Source organism: Euprymna scolopes, chromosome 17, assembly GCF_053919585.1.
Source record: "Euprymna scolopes isolate OS-2025 chromosome 17, ASM5391958v1, whole genome shotgun sequence".
NCBI lineage: Eukaryota > Metazoa > Mollusca > Cephalopoda > Sepiida > Sepiolidae > Euprymna > Euprymna scolopes.
In genome coordinates this window covers 72,883,760-72,902,829 of record NC_136498.1, presented here as the reverse complement: position 1 = coordinate 72,902,829, position 19,070 = coordinate 72,883,760, and the positions used below count along the sequence as shown (strand labels likewise).

The 19,070-nt window shown below is 34.9% G+C and overlaps 1 protein-coding gene across 1 annotated transcript in view; it reads right to left on the bottom strand.

Annotated features, from left to right (window-relative positions):
* LOC145296788 (cyclic AMP-responsive element-binding protein 3-like protein 1) overlaps nt 1–19,070 on the bottom strand; it is a 244,004-nt gene that overhangs the window by 134,173 nt on the left and 90,761 nt on the right. Inside the window, exon 2 of the mRNA XM_080142852.1 lies at nt 8,498–8,780. Within this exon, the coding sequence (XP_079998978.1) occupies nt 8,498–8,605 (108 nt within the window). The 5' untranslated portion in view covers nt 8,606–8,780. The remainder of the gene's footprint in view (nt 1–8,497; nt 8,781–19,070) is intronic.

Below are 19,070 nucleotides of genomic sequence, written 5' to 3'. Positions count from 1 at the left end.
GCTGGAGATTATAGAAAAATCCCAGCTAATGAAACAACCAGAGCGTTCGAAAATCTCTGATGGACACAATTCGGGGAAGGGGGGGGGTCGTCTAAGAGTAACGATGCACGATTTTACCGGAAGTGAAGAATTCACGATTCAGGGATAAGTAACCCAGGTACCTTAAAATGGACGCTTATATCATGTTAATAAAATTGCATGCATTTTACGATCAAGCACTTTGGTTGATATTTTCTGTTGACACACACACACACACACACACACACAATTGCCACAATCAAACAACGCCGCAGCTCACATAAGTCATGAAAGCCGCAGATAGGAAATATTAGACTCGAGTTTTGCCCTCGCTTGGACTCATCAGTAGAACATATCCGAACTCTGAAATCGAAACCAGAGTCACTTGCATGCCACGCTACCCGAGCTAAATACCAGAAAGCAGATTGACTAATACAGATCGAACAAACCGCAACCAAGCCCGACTGTGAAATGTACCCACTTCTCAACAAAAGGTGTAGTCATCGATCTATTCAATCCTTATATATATATATAAGTGACTTGTATTCATTTCTCAACTTTTATCATCGATAGCTTCAGCCATAGAAAATATTTCATTCTGAATAACCATTTCCTTTAAAGTTGGTCCATGTTGTTAAGAACAATAATAATTTGATTAAATCCCTTCAAGAAAATACTTTATCCGACTAGGACTATTCTTCAGATCGCTGCCAATTTTGCAGTAAATATTCAAATAATAATTGCGTTTACTATTATGAGCTGTATGTGTATGCGAGAGAGCGAGAAGGAGGAATTGGGAGGGGGGCTTGAAGAGATGACAGTGAGCGTGATTATGGAAGATTGTATTCGGATAGCCAACGGAATATTAAGCATTTCAGTACAATCAAAACAGATAACAAAAATGGTGTTTTTATACCAATTTTTTTATTCACGGTTTACAGTTACATTTTTTTTTGTTTATACGTGATTATAAACTTTTGTGGGCAAAAAACTTAATAGAGTAATTTTTTTTTTTGACACATTAATAAAATGGGTCCAGGATATCTTCAAAATTCTCCCCAGGAACCAAGTTTCAGTTGAATTTTGAAGATATCCTGGACCCCCCCCCCAAAAAAAAAAAAAACAAAAAAAAAAAAAAAAAAAAAAACAAACAAACAAGAGGTATTAGAAATGGCAAACACAGGAAGGTCTCTAATAAGAACAGTAACGAAAAAGAGAAATGAGATTCATGGGTTGTGTCTACAGAAAAAGCAGAATAGAACAGATTAGTTTGATGGGAAAAATCGTGGGCAGGAGAAGCAGAGGACGACAGCGAGAAACATATGTTGACAGTCTGAATACCTGTGCAACATCAAAAATGATGAGCAACAATGAATTCAAGATTTTTTTTTTTTTACCTTTTATGATGGCAAATAAAATTAATTAAAAATAGTTTTTAAAAATAAGATTTCACTTTTTAAAATTAAAAAGAAATAAAGTAAAATTACAACAATGAACAAAAACAAACAAAAAAAATCGTTTTTTAATGGCTGCCAGCGATTTAAATATTTAAAAATTATATTTTCTATACTTTAAAGTGTAAATTGAATTTTTACTCCACGACTAAATTTACAATTGAAAACACTTCCCGACCTTCGCGTTAGGATCAAAATATTTAAAACCATTGGATATTAGAAGATGGTCCATAGAGTAAATGTGGTATTGTGGTGATTGCTAAACAGAATACACAAATGGCGAAGGAATGAATAGGTCAAAATGGTTCCAGTTAAAAGTAGAATATATAGAGGATGATCAGAGACTACTCACATTTTTGATGGCCTTAAATATTTCAATCGCGAACAAATAGTTCAAAGTGTAGTATCTGTTCTGTGTGCTCAAAGAGAGGGGCATTCTTCTAGACTAATGCATTTTTTATTTGTTGGCAATCCAGAGTACCACCTTTTGAATTGGAGAAGCTTTCTCTCCTTAAAAATTGATCTTGTGCCTAACTTTGTTTAACAGACTTTATTCTACAATTGGACAGATGTTTCGTTTATTTCAGACAAAAATACTCAACCCGCATTTTTCGCCTGCTATACCGAATTTTGATAAATACACATTATTATTATTAATTATTATTATTATTATTATTATTATTATTACCTGAGATTACCTGAATATTACTGAACTATTGAGGAAAAAAACAAACTTTAATCGTGTTAGCAGGTGAAAATTGCGGCCATCTTGTTTACATCGAAACGGAGAATACCCCCCCCCTTTTAAAAAAAATTTTTTTTTTTAACTCTCCCGTGTCTTACGATCGTTTTCATCAAATTCTATTTTTTTTTTTCAGAAATAATTTTCTACTTTCTAATTTTCGTAATTTTTTGATATAATCATCTTACATGTACGAAGAATACGTAGATACCATTGTTTTCACGTGAAATTCAGTTTTACGATTTCCGAAATTTCGCCAAAACTATTAAAAATGTGAACATTAGTTTCTTATCACGTAAAATATCACGTTTTATTAGTTACTATTGCTGCATTGTTGAGCGCGACTTTCAAGAAGTCCAAATCTAGTGTGTGTGTGTGTGTGTGTGTGTGTGTGTGTTCGCCTATAACTTTAATAAATAAAAAAAAAATTTGATTAGGAGAATTCAGAGTTCAATCTTGGAAATGACCGAAGCAGAAGTCGCAGACGCAACACAAATGTAAAAAGGCAGACGGCACTAAGCATACTAGGGATAAGTTAGGGGTTTTCTTGGCCTTCGAGACAAGATCAAAGTGTAGTATCTGTTCCGACAGATACTGCAAGCTATGACTAGCTATGACTAGCAAAGACCAGATGTGGGGGCAACCCCACATGCTTGACCTTTAACCAGCTCACATTTCCCACCTCTCGGGAGCTGGTCCCCTTTTCCCCTTCCCTTCACTCCTCACATTAAAAATCGGCCTTGTGCCTAATTTGCTCGGTGGGGGAGCAAATAAATACCATTTGTTCTTCAGATTTCTTGTTCTGTTTCGGTGGAGGAGAAATCCTTCACGACTGAGACAATTTTTATTTTTGTACCTTTTCTCCACGTTAAAAAACGACCCTGGTGTCTAACTCTGTCCCGTGGGGAGGCATAGTAAATAGGTACAATAAACAACAGAACGGAAAAGTGACAAAAAAACAAAACAAAAAAAAAAAACAAACAAACAAACAAAAAACAAACAAACAAAGAAATGTTACCAAAGGCAAGATAAATCACTTTTCTACATACCTGTATTTTTTGGGGTTTAACTTATTTTAAAGCGTTTATTAAGTTTGAAAAGTAAGTAGGGCTGGCTGCTGATCGCTTAATTTAAAACGAAATTAAAACTGGTGACACTGTTCTCGTCTTTGGAGTACCCAGAATCGCTCAAAAGTCGTAAATAAAACAATACTGATAGAAATCCACCCAATAAATGTCACGGTGATATTTATTTGGTGGATTATTACCAGTAGTTTTCTTTATTTTAGAGTTTTGAGCGATTCTCGGAACTACAAAGATGAGAACCTTATATCACCAGTTTTGTTTTCGTTTTAAATTAAGCGATCAGCTGAGCGCGAGCGGCACAGCAACACTGCACTACTCGCTTTTCAAACTTAAACACTTTAAAATAAGTTAAAGTACCCCCCCCCAAAAAAAAAACAACTTATTCAGCTAGGTAGAAAGAATAAATTTTCTTGCATTTGGTAATATTTTTTGTTATATATTTGTTTTTTGACAATTTTTCAGTTTGTTGTTTTTGTAAAAAAATCTTTTAGATCCCACCCCTTAAAAAAAAAAAAAAAAAAAAAAAAAAAAATCCTAAAAGAAAACAAGTCTTTTTTCAAATCGTAGACTGTTTCGCCCATTTCCGGGGCAGACTCGGGATTCCCCATCAAAGTATGGAAATGCTGGTGCCCATTGATTAAGAGTACAGAAAAACAGCAAAACGTGATGCCGGCATTCTTCGAAATTACGTTTGCTATTAATCGAGTCGATTAATCGAATCGACATAATTGAATATTTACCGAAATATACCGACCAATTAAATTAAAAAAATGTAAACAACATTATGACCCAAATCAAGTTCCGTCCGTTTTTGTTTACATTCTTGATTAGCCGATCCACATTGTGCTTCACGATGAATACCCTGGAAAACTCTCTTTTGATTAATGTTTATCAGTTTCAAAATATTCTGTTATTCTAAAAGAAAAAAAACAAAAAAAAACAAAAAAAAAAAAAACAGCAGAGTTCGTTTAGTAAATGTTAAAACTGGTAAACATTAATCAGAAGTTACTTTTCCAGGGCATTCATCATGAAGCACAAGGATCAGCTGAAGAAGAACGTCTCTTCACACGGGCAACGTCGGTTAAAATACTTTTTTTTTTTATATAAGTGCATAAATTCAAATTATTCAAAAGTGAGAAATGCTCACAGAAATCGAAGTGAGAAATTAAAATAAAAAGAGACTCCTCCTACCCATCCCCCAGTCAGTACCATACCATACACAACAGCAAAATTTGAATTTTAAAAGATCTAAAAATAAATGGAAAAAAATCTTAATTTCTAATTCTTTAAAGAGAGGAGTTGTGTGTGTGTGTGTTTTTGCTGACAAAACAAAATCTTCCGTCAGCAGGTTTTACCTTAAAAAGAATAAAAAAAATAAAAAATAAAAACGGGAAAAGGAGAAAAACGCTCGTCAGCAACATATGGTTCGTTTTTTGGAAAGGGAGAAATTATTGCGAATCAAAAACAACAAAATAAGAAACGCTCGGGTCAGAATAAAACTACGAATCCAATTCACAACTGCAGACAAACAAACACATTCAAATTAAAATTGTTATACATACCTGATATTTTTCGATATTTTCTTTAGCATCTGGTAGAAGTGAAAGATATCACTTTATTTTTTTTTTGTTTAAGAAAAAATAAAACATGCCTTTTTTTCACACACCAACCAGGAGCATTAAATACCTTGTTTGTTTTTAAATAAAATATAACCATAAAATAGGCCGGTTGGAGTATGGTTCTGTGCTAAGATGCCATCATCCTCCCAGGCATTATCTTCTCCTTTTGGAGAAGGAATCGGTTTATTACTGGTTGAGGCGACCACAACAAAGAATGCCGACTGGTCGATCACGGCAAATTCTACACTTACTCAAAATGCCTTCGCCACCCCTCCTTTTTTTAGTGGGGGGAACTGGAAATACTTGTGCCGGCCCGTTTACAGACCATGTTTTTTTTTTTTTTAGATAGGATTTTCAAGTTAAATTCAATTGTTACGATAATTTTTTTCTTTTGCTTAAATTGCAAGGTGAAAGTAGAGAATAGTTAAAAGCCTTTCCTCCCATGTTAAGAATAGCTTTCTAAATGTCATGATTTCAGCACTGTCCGTAAACAACAAATAAAGTGGGTTCCTCACAATAAACTGATCATGTCTTTCCATTATATTGGGGAAAAAAGTTATATTGAAGTTTTCAGCTTTAAGGTATCTGCCATTGGACCAACATTATCTTAACTAAATTAGTTTTATAACAATTTGGTTCAATTAATTTAACGACCAACAATAGCGTATTAAATATCGAGGTATTGTTTTTGGTTATTATAGTATTAATTGAATCAAATTGTTATAAAACTAACTAATTTGATTAAGAAGACAATGTCGGTTCAATGGTGGTAGCCATTTTAAAGCTCAAAGCTTCAATATAACCAATTTAAATATAAGATTCCTTAAAAATATATATAAATAAATAAAGAAACGAAGTAAACCGAAACCGCTTGCAAAGAAAAATTTTTGGTACTCATGCAGTGCACTTATTGATCCGTGCTGAAATAATAACGTTATTATTTAAAAAGCCGTTCTTAACATGGGGAAGGGAGGGTGTTTTGTACCTATTCTATACTTTAGCCTTACAATTGAATAAAATAAACATAAAACTTTAATTAAACTTGGAAATACGATTTAAAAACATAGCGCGGATCAGTAAGTGCATTAGCACCAACATTTATTTATGCATCTACCACAGATCAGATAATAATGGGGATCCGGGGGCACTGGACTGTTGCAAAATTTCTGTAACCAAACCCATTAGCATACCCCAAGTGATCGCCAATAAACCAACCCTTTCCTTAAGGTAATGCATGGGAGGATTACCTTCAACGTCGATCAAAACAGCTACTTCACTTTGATATACACCAAAAAATCGGTGCCATTGTAATGTAAATTTTGGTACTTATGCATCTATGTTACCGCACTAGTTTTTAATAGTATTTTAAAGTTAAATTCAATTTTTACAATTTGTTTATTAAATTGTTAGGTGAAAGTGCAGAATAGTTACAGAACATCTTCCCACCTCATGTTAAGAATAGGTTTCTAAATAACATTATTTCAGCGCGATAACACAGATGCATAAATACCTAAATTTTATTATTTTTAACTTAAGTTCTGTGGTTTTTCCGATTTCTTGTGAAAATTGTTTTATTTAAAGTTTGAAAATGCAAAGGAAAATTGCATATATATTTTTAAAGCATGTTTTTTTTGGGGGGGGGAGGGGGATGATAAAAAAGGAATCGAAAAAATTTTAAAGATAAAAATGTTTAATAGAAAATTAGTTTGTAAAAACTTTAAAATATATTCAATATGGTAAAGTTTACAAAAATAGAACACTTCAGTCGCTTACTTTTGTTTTAAGTACCGAGTCATCAGAAATTCAAGATTTTCCATTCGTTTGCATTTTTATTTACTTTTTTTTTTTTTTTTTTTTACAAAACAATTGCAACAAAAAGAAATCTATCCGTTAAAACAAATTTGAAACCAAAATAAGTTTTTATTAACGAATTTTAACTCGTATGAGCGCAAAAAACAAAAAAACAAAAAAAAAAACAAGAAAAACAAAAAACAAACAAAAAAACAGGTACTTTATTAGAATTTTACGCAGTTTAAGCTAACAAAACATATGTTTAGATCAAAATTACGTAAACATATAGAATTAAACTAATGGATTGCTTCAAATATGAAAGAAACGGCTAAATCATCTTATCTTTTATGAAAATGATTTTATTGTAGAACGGAGAGAATTTCGCCCTTTAAAAAGACATCGGAAACTTTTTTTCGCTGACGCTAACATAAACCCTAAAAGTTGGTTAAAACGCTAAACAGTCAAGAAGTCCATCATCACAGCTGTTGTTTCCAAAGCGAGCGGAGGAGAGGAGTGACACGTATGGCTGAAGTAATATTCGATTAGAGTTAAATATATAAATTAATATGTATATATTCTGCTAAAAAAAAACAAAAACAAAAAAAAAGCAGATTTGTGCGAGATTTGCAAATAAGATTAATATTTTGCTATTTTTGGACCTTTTATAGTAAGCTAGTTTTGACCTTAAAGTTTGTTAAAATGGCTAGCGCTTGTGCTACAATATGGGCTAAAAACTAACAGATATAAACAATACTTCGTTTTGTTAGTTTGTATCAAGTTTAATAATAACGTTGTTAAAATGAAAAAATAAAAATATAATTTATGGCGCTATTTTTTTTTTTTTTTTGTTAAAATAGTATTTAAGTTAAATTCATTTTTTGTACGATATTTTTGTTTATTTAATTGTTAGGTGAAAGTACAGAGTAGTTACAAAACACCCTCCCCATGCTAATAAATTTCTAAATAACTTTATTATTTCAGTGCGGTAACATAGATGCATAAGTACCATATTTTTTTATACTTATGCACTTATGTTACCGTGCTAAAATAACGTTATTACTGAGAAAACCATTCTTAACACGGAGAGGGGAGGATGTTTTGTAACTAATCTGTACTTTCACCTAACAAAAAAAAAACGGTGCTAATGCACTTATTGATCCGCGCTATTTTTTTTTTTTTTTAAATCGTATTTCTACGTTTAATTAAAGTTTTATATGTTTTTTTTATTCAATTGTAAGGTTAAAGTACAGAATAGGTACAAAACACCTTTCCCTCCCCATGTTAAGAATGGCTTTTTAAATAATAACGTTATTATTTCAGCACCGGACCACCAGCACCACCACGGACCGGCGGACGAAAAAACAAACAAACAAAAAAACCAAACAAAACATATCGTAAAACTTGAATTTAACTTTAAAACACTAAAAAAAAAAAAAAAAAAAAAAAAAAAAAAATAGCACGGTAACATAAGTGCATACTGCATAAGCAACTTTTTTTTAGTTGGACCTAATTAAGTTAAACAATTTGAAACAGCTGTATTCATCGTAAAAGGAAACTTAAACAGTAGCATGTTTTATGTGCGAGTGATTTAAAAAAAAATTTTTATTAAATATTTCAGACTGAACTCTGAACCCATATTTCGAAAAAAAAAAAAAAGTAAATAAACCTTTAGAAACCAACTGTTAATGCATCTTTGGTTTGTGATAGGGGGGGGGGCGGTATATATATATGTGTGGGTGTGTATGTATTAAGAAAAAAAAACAAAAACAAAAAAAAAAAAACACATACCATACTTGATGTTTGAAAGACATCTTCTTGGTCGAGTAGAAAGTAGTTCACTCCGCTATTATCGTCCAAGTCACTCAGCTTCCGATCAGTTTCGTAGAGCGAGTCCATGGTCGTAAGTCCCTAGAGGTATCCGAGATAGGAAAACACCTCACGGGATGAGTCGTTAACCGCAAGAACAATTCGTGACTGGAAGAAAGTGCTTCGATGTGGCGTGCCTTCTGCTAACAGAATGAGTAAAAAAAAAGTCGCGACTAAAAAAAAAAAAAAGTGGGCGGAGTACCAGCTGGGGGAGAGAGAGAGAGAGAGAGAGAGAGAGAGAGAGAGAGAGTGTTAGTTGCTCATCAGCAGTAGCGACACTTTAAAAAAAGAAGAAAAAGGGAAAGCTAAAACAAAACTACTAAAAACAGGTTCCTTCATTTTTATTTGAAACAAACTTTTATCGACTACTTGACCATTTTGGCTAGGAGGGTTTGAAACTAAATTAGCGATATAAGTTATTTTTTAATGAAATGCAGTTTAGAAATTAATAAAAATATCACTTTGGTTTACCTACCCATTTGTGACCCATTTGCGTTATTTATTTATTAATATTATTTTTTATTTCATCGTTTATCAAGGCCCAAAGGTTGCTCGAGGATAAGGGTTAATGAGTGTCAGCTGGCTGGTGAGATATCACCGTGATGAACTTTACTTAATTATTTAAGAGGACGGCCCAGCAAAAACTTTACATTAGGCTTAAAAACGGCCTTGTTGTGACGTTTCTGAATTTTTTAGATGAGGATTTGGTTATTCATATTACTTGGATTCTTCGGACTACTATTCTCATCTTGAGTGTGATTTTTACAACGTTTCGGTCGATGTAACCTCCAACCTTCTTCACGTGAATCTTGTCGAATTCTCAGTGTGGGCGACCAAAAAATACAATTGCGAATTACTTAGGACCTCTATCCAGTCATGACTGACAAAATGAAAGCATGCTACCCCGTGAAGTAAATAAAAGGTTCCGTTCGAAATTCCCGAGTTCGACAGAAACATTTCCGTGTTCGACAAGAGACACCTGAAGAAGGTCGGAGGTCACATCGACCGAAACGTTGTGAAAATGACATTCAAGATGAGAACAGTAGTCCGAAGAATCCAAATTATATGAATGGCCATGTTATAGTTAGCTAGGAAACAGCCCTGCGATATTATGTTCTACAGACGGATAGTTCTAGGAAATAAACTTTGTTCATGGAATTTTCATTTAGTTTTAGGCATAGGTAGAGAATAATGGAAATTGTTGACAGTTGAACATAGACGAGTGTTTGTTGTGAATTTGAAGTTACCATAAATATTGGTTGTGAGTAAAATAATAAAGGGTTCAGTACTTTACTTCCTATAAAAAAATAATAAATGGTGCTTATACAGTTTAGCAATGATATTAAAGAATGCTAATAAAAAAAGTCTTTATGATGTACCTACTTTTTTATTTTTTATTTTTTTATTTTTCTTCCTTTGAAGATTGTAATGCTGGGTATGGGGCAGCCAAACCAGCTGCCAACATTGCCCCGCTTTTTTATTGAAACCAACCGAGAGCTCTTTTTAATATCCTCGCTGTTCCCTTAAGTGCAATTGTCTGAATCTCTTTTGCACTTGGTTCACCAGGAATATTAGTTAGGTAGGACTTCAGGTTCTTCTTCATAAGTCCTGTGGCACCTATGATATAACTGGTATGATTGATATCCCCTTAAGATTCCAGTTTCTTTTCATATCATACATGAGACCTTGGTATTTGGTCTGTTTCTCTCTTTCAGCTCTGTTAAGACCGCCATCATTAGGAACACTCACTTCAATCAAGGTTGCAACTCTCTCTGACTTATTCCATATAACTATGTCAGGTTTCACAGCAACATTTTCAAGGTAGGTGGCTGTAGGGATTACATGGTCGTAATGTATGGTATATAAGTCATTTCCAACTGTTCTTTCAGGTTGATGTTCCCAGGAATTGCTGCTACACTGGATGTTTAATTTTTTACAGATGGTCCAGTGGAGGTATTTGCATACTCCATCATGTCTCGCTGTATAGTAGCCATCCCCTAGAAGAACTTTGCAACTTGATATCAGATGACCAACACTTTCCAATTCTGTATGGCAGAACCTGCATTTATTGTCATTACTGATCCCTGCCATCTTCTTGAATGCATTGGTCATCAATCCCTGGTCTTGGGCAGCCATTATGACCCTTTCCTGATCGTGGTGGAGGGATCCTCTTTTGAGCCAGTCCAAAGAACCTTCTTTATCTATGTATTCCTGAGAGAGTTCCCCCAGAAAATACTTTGCACGCTGATGTTCCCATTCTTTAAGGTTCATCTGTTGAAAGGTCTCGGTATATTTCTGCCGGCTCTTCCTTGCTATTTCTGTGGCACACTTGTTTGGTGTTTCGTCCTCATCTGAGAGGCAACTCTGACCAAAATGCTTGGCCAGCTGGGTGACTGATGTTGTTCTGCTGGCTCTTGTCTCTTGATGTTCATATACTATTGAGAGGGTATCATTCTGGGAGCTTCTCAGATACTGACCGGTGCTCACAATAGTTGCCCTATGTTGATGATTACTCTCTGAGAGTCCCAGACCTACTTCTCCCCTGGGCCAATACAGCCTTGGTAGACACTGATTTCTGTATATTATTTTATGAAGCGTTAGTAGCTTCCGTGTCTTTACATCTAGCCGGTTGATGTATTTTTGTGGCCAGTCAATGATACCAAAGCTGTATGTTATTACTGGCATAGCAAGCTGGTTTATGGCAGTAATTTTATTTTTATTGGTGAGCTGGGTTTTACATATTTTCCTCACCCGGCGTACATATTCTTTACTAATCTTCTCCCTCATCTTGGCATGTTGTATGTTCTCGTTTTCCTCAATGCCAAGGTACTTGTAAGGCTCATGCTCTTCTAGATCTCTGATGTCGATGTTTTCATTAAGCTGCATATTTTCTGTGTGGGTCTTCTTCCCAACTCTGAGTGTACATTTGGCACATTTATCCAGGCCAAACTTCATTCCGATGTCACTGGAGAATGTGTGTACTACCTGCAGAAGGTGGTGCAGATCGGTGTCAGAGCTAGCATACAGCTTAAGATCATCCATGAAGAGCAGATGGTTTATTCTCTTGCTTAGATCTCGATGGCGTCCCTGACTCAAATTGTAGGTGCTCGGATTTTTATTCAGGAGCTTGTTTAGTGGGTCTATTGCCATACAGAAGAGTAAGGGAGATAAGCTATCACCTTGGAATATTCCCCTTTTGATTTTTACTTCAGGGATGATGGTTTTTCCTCCATTGTGATTTAATGATATTGTAGTTTTCCACATCTGAAGGTGAGCAGCCATTGTTTGTCTAATTACTGGGTGGACTTTGTATAACTCAAGGCACCGAAGTAGCCATGAGTGTGGCACACTGTCAAATGCCTTCTGGTAATCAATCCATGCCATGCTCAGGTTTTTGTGTCTCTTCCTACAGTCTTCTAGGACGGTCTTGTTGATTAATAGCTGGTCTTTGGTACCGAGGCATTTTCTTCTGCACCCTGTCTGCTCTTTTTCAAGGTAGGTCCCAGAAGATAGATGGTCATATATACCATCGGCTATCAGACCAGTGAAAAGCTTGTAGGTAGTTGTAAGGCAGCATATTGGCCTGTATTTATTTGGCCGTTGTGTCTCCTTGGTCTTGGGTATGAGGCTGGTGTCCCCCTCTGTCAGCCAGGGTGGTGTTGCTTCTTGATCTCTTAGCATCCTGCTGAAGCAATCACTGTAGTGGGGGTGGAGTGCAGTCAATTGCTTAAGCCAAAAGTTTTGGACATTGTCGATGCCAGGTGCTTTGTGGTTGGATAATTGTGCCAGTTTTCTTGTTATCATACCAGGAGTTATGACTGGTTATGGCATCTGAGGCTTGGTTTCATTGAGCCTAATAATATCTTCAATCCACTGGGCCTCTTGATTATATTTACCTTCTGTTTCAAATAGAGGTCTCTAGTAGTTTCCCAGGGCTTCCTCTGCAGGTGGACTATCTACAGTAATGGTGTCCCTTATCAGCTGCCTGTAAAAAGTCCTTTGGTTTGTTTTAAACTGCCTATTTTGAATCTGGGAGTTGATCTTGTTCTCCTGGTTTTTAATTCTCTGGGAAAGTGCTGGTATTTTTCCTTCCAACTCCCTAGCTGTATTATGTAATCCCTCAATTTTCTCATGGTGGTATTTGGTACAGAGTTTTTTGATGGTGGTCTTAAGTCGACCCTGTACCGAGGGATTTGCAAGGAACTGTTTTATTTGGCTTAGTTCTTTCCTGCAGAGGTTCAGTTGTTTTTGCAGCTAGTCTTCCAGTGAGCTGTTTGTCTAGAGACTCTGGGCCCTATTCGATAATTGTGATTGAATGTTCGAAGGTTAATTTTTCTGTCAATATAGAGGCCAGCTGCATATGTGATATGGTTGAGTTCTGTGAGCATTACTGTTGTTGGAATTAGCCTCTTGAGAGCGATGTTAACTTTGGCTATAACAGTCTTTGCTCTTCCAGCTGCTTGGATCTTGGACAAACGTGGTCTGTCCTTCATTCTCATACACCTCACCTCCTCAATTGTGTTGCTGAGCTCCTCCTCCAAAGCTAACTGTTCATCATTTGCTTCTGGGAGTACAAATGATGGTGGTGGGTGTCTATGTGATTGTGGCAGTGGTGCAGGTGGTGGTATCCTGGTAGGTGATGTAGATTCCTGTGTTGGTGTTTGTGGGGTTTCCAGGAGAGAGTTTGTGAAGGCAGGTGTCATGTCATGCAGAGACTCCAGTGGCGCAGGAGTTCCAGGAGAGCTGGGCATGTGCTGGGATATTTGGATGGGTTCTGACAGTAAAGTTGGTAGTTGTTGTTGGAGTAAGTCTATTGTAGGAATTTTTATTGGGTTTTCCAGGGGACATCTGTTGTTCACCAAAAGAGCTGTTATTTTTGAAGACATGTAGTCTAGTTCTCTTGTGGTGAACAATTTCAGGCTGTTATATCATTGTGATGTAATTTTCCCTGGAGGGATGCTTGCTTTTCCAGGATAAAAATGAAAAAAGATCCCCCTCCAGGTTGCTGTTCTTTCTTTTTGTCTTTTATGCTTTTGTTTAGCATAATCCATTGCCCATATAAGTGTCCACCTCTCTTCCCTTTCCCATACCACCTCCTGTCGAAGTTTTGTTTCCTCATCCTCTACTTTCTGGTAGTCTTTTTCTGCAGTCTTCAAAGCCTCACATCTAATGGTATCTACGTCCACTTGTGGGATATATCTTCCCATCTGTGAGATGAGGGATCGCAGGTTGTGTAAAGGTGTGTGCTTTTTCTCTGCTGGGAGGTTTGATGTTTTTATAGCCTCGGTTAGTATCTTTCCTGAGCTGCGTCCCCATTTCTCAAACCTTGAGTAGTGGTAGCAGTGCAGAAGGATCTTCTTTTGCTCGACAGACCATGGCTGGGTTTTAATCCCCCTTCTGTTTCTTTTGGGATCTGTCAAGCGGGCTGGAGGAAGGACGCTTGGTCCATCTTGATCATGGACTGGTTGCTGTCCTTGTGTGTCCTCTGGGGTGATTGGGGTACCACCTTTTGAGGCAAGAAGGTTCACACCATTTCTTTCCTCTTCCTGCCTGGTGCATAAACAGGTTGAGGGGCCCTTTTTATCCCGGGCGACAGCCGTCCAGGTTGAGTTCCTTTTGCTTGGCAGGCATTTTTCATGGTTGTTCCTCATTGTCCACGGCTTCTTATTCGTTATTCAAAGCTTCCCTCTACCTACTTTACATAAGTAGAGGGGGTGCCCCCATCCGCAACCCGGGGGACGCACTGGATGGCCGGAGGAAGACGACACACCAGGGCCGCCCGATATGGAATGAACTTCTCATTAAAAAAATTGTTTTGTGTTTATATGGGCATATATAAGATCAAGTAGTTTTTCTTTTTTTATAGATGAGACCCATCATGACGCAGCTATCTTGGTAATTTTAGCTACGATGAGGAGGCTGCCATCTTTCTTCACTTCTTTCATCGCAGTTTCATGTGATTCTATTCCAACAAATGCTAAAAAGTAAATCGCTTGAATAGCTACCCTTTTTCTTTCTATACTTCGTTGGGATTCACTTTCCTGATTACTTTCAAAAGCAAGTAAATTTTTACAAGAATGTGTTAACTCAAAAATATGTTCAACCAATGAAATTCGTTCCCTAAAAATAAAAATCCTGTAAACTGAAATCAAAATTCTTCATGGTGACACTTGCGACGTGCATCAACTCTCAACATCAAAAAACACCTACACAATAGGCATTCTTCTTTTGATAAATGTTAAAATAAATGTAAATAGATGGTTTGGAGTCTTCATATTAGCACATATTGTGTGACCATTTCTCGTCTGTGTCTGTGTATTTCTCGTTCCAACATTATTTGACTAATTGAACCTTGAATTATTTTTTCTTTTTACTACTAGCAGGATCCGTTTCTCGGCATTACCCGAGGAGATATAAAAAGATGCTAACTAATTGAATTGTTAATTTTTTTTTTATGTTTGCACATATGTGTACGCCCCCCCCCCCGGGAAATTCACCTGGAACCTTGTTTTGTGTTTATATCCGCATATAAACTGGAAACCTTTAATGTAATTTATGCATGTTATTTTAGTGCAGTAGCAAAGAAAATGTATTTCCTATGTTAGTTTCATAAATTAGTGAAATTGTAATTCATTCGTTCTATGAAGCGATAGATATAACGAATACTAGGTAAAATTCAGTTCAGTCCTCCATGTGTGAAATATCATAAATGCAATTATGAATTACTTGAGATTTTTTTTTTTTTACAAGAGAATCACCACTTAACAAGGTCCAGAGGCCACTCGAGGATAATTCCTATTTACTTGCCTCCTTATGAAGGCAAAGTTAAACACAAGGTTAATTTTTTAATGTGGGGAAAATCATGCTCCCCCAAAAGGGGCACTCTGTATTGGAACAAAAAAAAAAAAAAACTGCCTCAGTTTATGACTTCTCTTTCACTGACTGATGACAGAATAAACTAAATGTAGCATCAGACCAAATACTACACTTTATTCCTAGCCAAAAGGCTAATGATTCCCGAGTTCGACATAAAGATTCTCGAGGTCACCAAGTTAAATCAACTGAAACACTGCGAAAATAACACCTAAGATGAGGACAGTAATCCGAATAATACAAAATATACAGTAATAATTAAATTTAACTGTTAAAATCTGTAAAAATAATAATTTGATAATAACAAACAAAAAAACCGGCATAGTCAAAAAATATGAAAGTAAAAAGAATAGTTAACACTCGATAACTAATAAACAAAAAGATTTACATCATTCATATCAAACGTATTAGAATATATATATATATATATATATATATATATATATATATATATATATATATATATATATATATATATGTTGTTTTATTCTGGTTTAGCGATATGCTTTGAATGAATTCAATTATTTACGAAAGTGCATTTTTACCTAAATGCGAGTTGGGAATAATTTTCCCTTTTAACCAATTTGGTACCCCCACATGGGGAGCGGTATATATTATTTTTATCATTTTTATTTTTTGTTATTGTTGTTTTTTCAAGCGATACATACGGTTAATATTGGCTCCGCCTCGGAGCTCATTTTTTTTATTTACTTAGAAAGTCGCCCTTTTTAATTTGGACGTATATAACATTTTTATTTATTTATTATTTTTAAAACACACACACATATATATATATATATATATATATATATATATATATATATATATATATATATATATATATATATATATAATGTTAAAAGTCCACGCACGCTTCTAGGATAGTGATTTAAAGGTTATGAGGGTTTTTAGAAGCATGGAAAACGATGTTACTTTTTGTATTTAATATTTTTATTGTTATTTTTTATATTTCAAGCGGACCTCCGCTCTTGGTCATAAAAAAGTATCGAAATGAAAAAAAAAAAAAACCGTTGAAAGAACTGGAAATTTGTAGTGTGGATAGCGCTCGTTCCTAGCAATCATGTTTGAAAAAGTTCACGTGAACACACACACATATATATATATATATATATATATATATATATATATATATATATATATATATATATATATATATAAAGAAACAGGGAAATATGCCTACTTCGGACTGTTACCTTGTGCTGTGGATTACTCAAAATACAGATTGGATCCCATTATCGCACTGCTACCAAAGACCTTCACTTCGGATTTTACCATGCAATTTGGATGTAGAATTTCAATATCCTTTTCATTAACTTCCCTTACTCTATGGTATTTAAATGTTTAAAAAACTTTTAATTGTGATTTTCCATGTCTAACTGGTTTTAGCAAATAAGGTGTAACCCATTATAATTATTTGCTAATATTTTCTCCTCTGAAGAGATGGTAGACATCGAAATCCTATAGGATAAGGAGATATAATATTTCAAATTTCCTTGTTTTACATATAATAATAAAAAAAAATTTAATTTGAAATTTAACCATTTCATGCCATAAATTTAAAATTTATTGAATTAGTAAAATTTTATATATATATATATATATATATATATATATATATATATATATATATATATATATACAGTCCTGGTCAAAATCATAAGACCACTTAAGAAAGTAAGCGTTTACGCATACTATCGAATTTTTAATCAAACAAATGGTTGAAACCATTGCCAAAAGGGAAAATATGATGGAAAAAAATGAAATCTGCTTTATTCGAAACCTTAACCCTGATCTAATAATTATTTTTTAAAAAGCAAACATTTTCACCTGGTCAAAATGATAAGACCACTGATAATTTATCTAACAAAAGGCAATTATAAATTACTAAAAAAGGTCTTAGTATTTAGTATAGCCTCCATTATTACGAATTACTTCAAAAATTCTCTTCGGCATGCTTGCGACTAAGTTTTTTATCAGTTGCGAAGGAATTTTATCCCATGTACTGAAAACTGAATCAGAAAGTTCCTTTATCGAATTATACTGGGTTCCATCCTTGAACACTTCTTTTGCCATCCATCCACAAAGATTTTCAATGGGATTGAGGTCCGGAGAACATGCTGGATGATCTAACAAATCTATATTATTTGAAGAAAAGTATTCTCGTGCTTGTCGAAAAGTGTGTATCGCAGCGTTGTCTTGCTGGGAAATCTAATTTCTTCCACACAGATGTGGACCTTCAGTCTTGATAGAAGCATTTTCAAGCATTGAAATGTACTTCAATGATGTTTGCCGGCCTTTCACTACTTGCAACTTTAGGGTCCCAGCTGACGAGAAAACACCCCAGATCATTAAAGACCCTCCTCCACTATGCCGAGTTGAAAAAGTCTCTTTGGATAAATTTTTATTATGCCAATAGTGTTGAAATCCATCTGGACCATCTAGATTAAACTTTTTCTCATCGGAGAACATTACATTTTCCCACTTCTCTTCATCCCAAGTCTGGTATTTGGCGGCATATTTAAGTTGGTTAGTTTTGTGCTGTTCAAGAAGACGTGGTTTCTGCAGTCGCTTTAAATGATTGAAACCCTTCATTTTCAGATGCCTTCTGATGATTTTAGGACTACATTCTGCTACTGTTTGGCTTTTCAATCGACTTGAGCTTATACTGGAGTTTTTTTTTAAACTTCTTCTGATATGGCGATCCAGTGATGGGGTTATTTTTTTTGGTCGACCCTTTTGTGCCCATATTGATCTGGATTTCTTAAAAAATTTGTGATGACCGTTTTGCTACGATTCACTTTGTTTGCAATGGATCTATGGGAGAATCCACCCCTATTAAGCTCAAAGATCCTTCCTCTCTCAAACTCTGATAATGGTTTCCTTTGGCCATTTATAATTTAGTAAGATGTTTTTATTCTCTAGCAAGTTGCTTTTAGTAACATAGAGAACTTTTCGTATTCATTTTTTTCAAAACTAGCTGATTTTATTAAAGTGGTCTTATCATTTTGACCAGGTGAAAATGTTTGTTTTTGAAAAAATAATTGATTTTGACCAGGACTGTATATATATTGGTTTACGAGTTGGTGAGTGTTAACTATTCTGTACTTTAACTAAAAAAAAAAAAAGACTCCTGTTCAATATATCGGGTTAATGCAGTTTCTCATAAAATGTGTATGTATCTACTTTTGTTAAAAATTTTGGCCATATTTATCTCATATTAAATTGATCGGTGAGTGTTAGCAAGAAGAAAAAAAAATATACATCTCCCTCCCAAAAACAAACAAATAACTGCTACCAAAGGAAAGAAATGTTGCCTTGCTACCTATTTGTCTATTTTTTGCTTTAAAGTTTTTGAAAGCGTTTTTGTTTCAATTTAAGATTTTTTTCAAATACAATATGGTTACAATCAGAAGTAAAAGTGATTGACTCGAGTTTCCAGAAATTATCAGAATCTGATTGTTTCCCCCTTTGAATCAGGCAAAAAAGTGAATTTTTTGTGTTTGCAACGATGATTTTTTTATATCTTATTTATTTATTTTTCACACACACACACACACACACACACACACACACACACACACACACAAAATGCACAAAAATT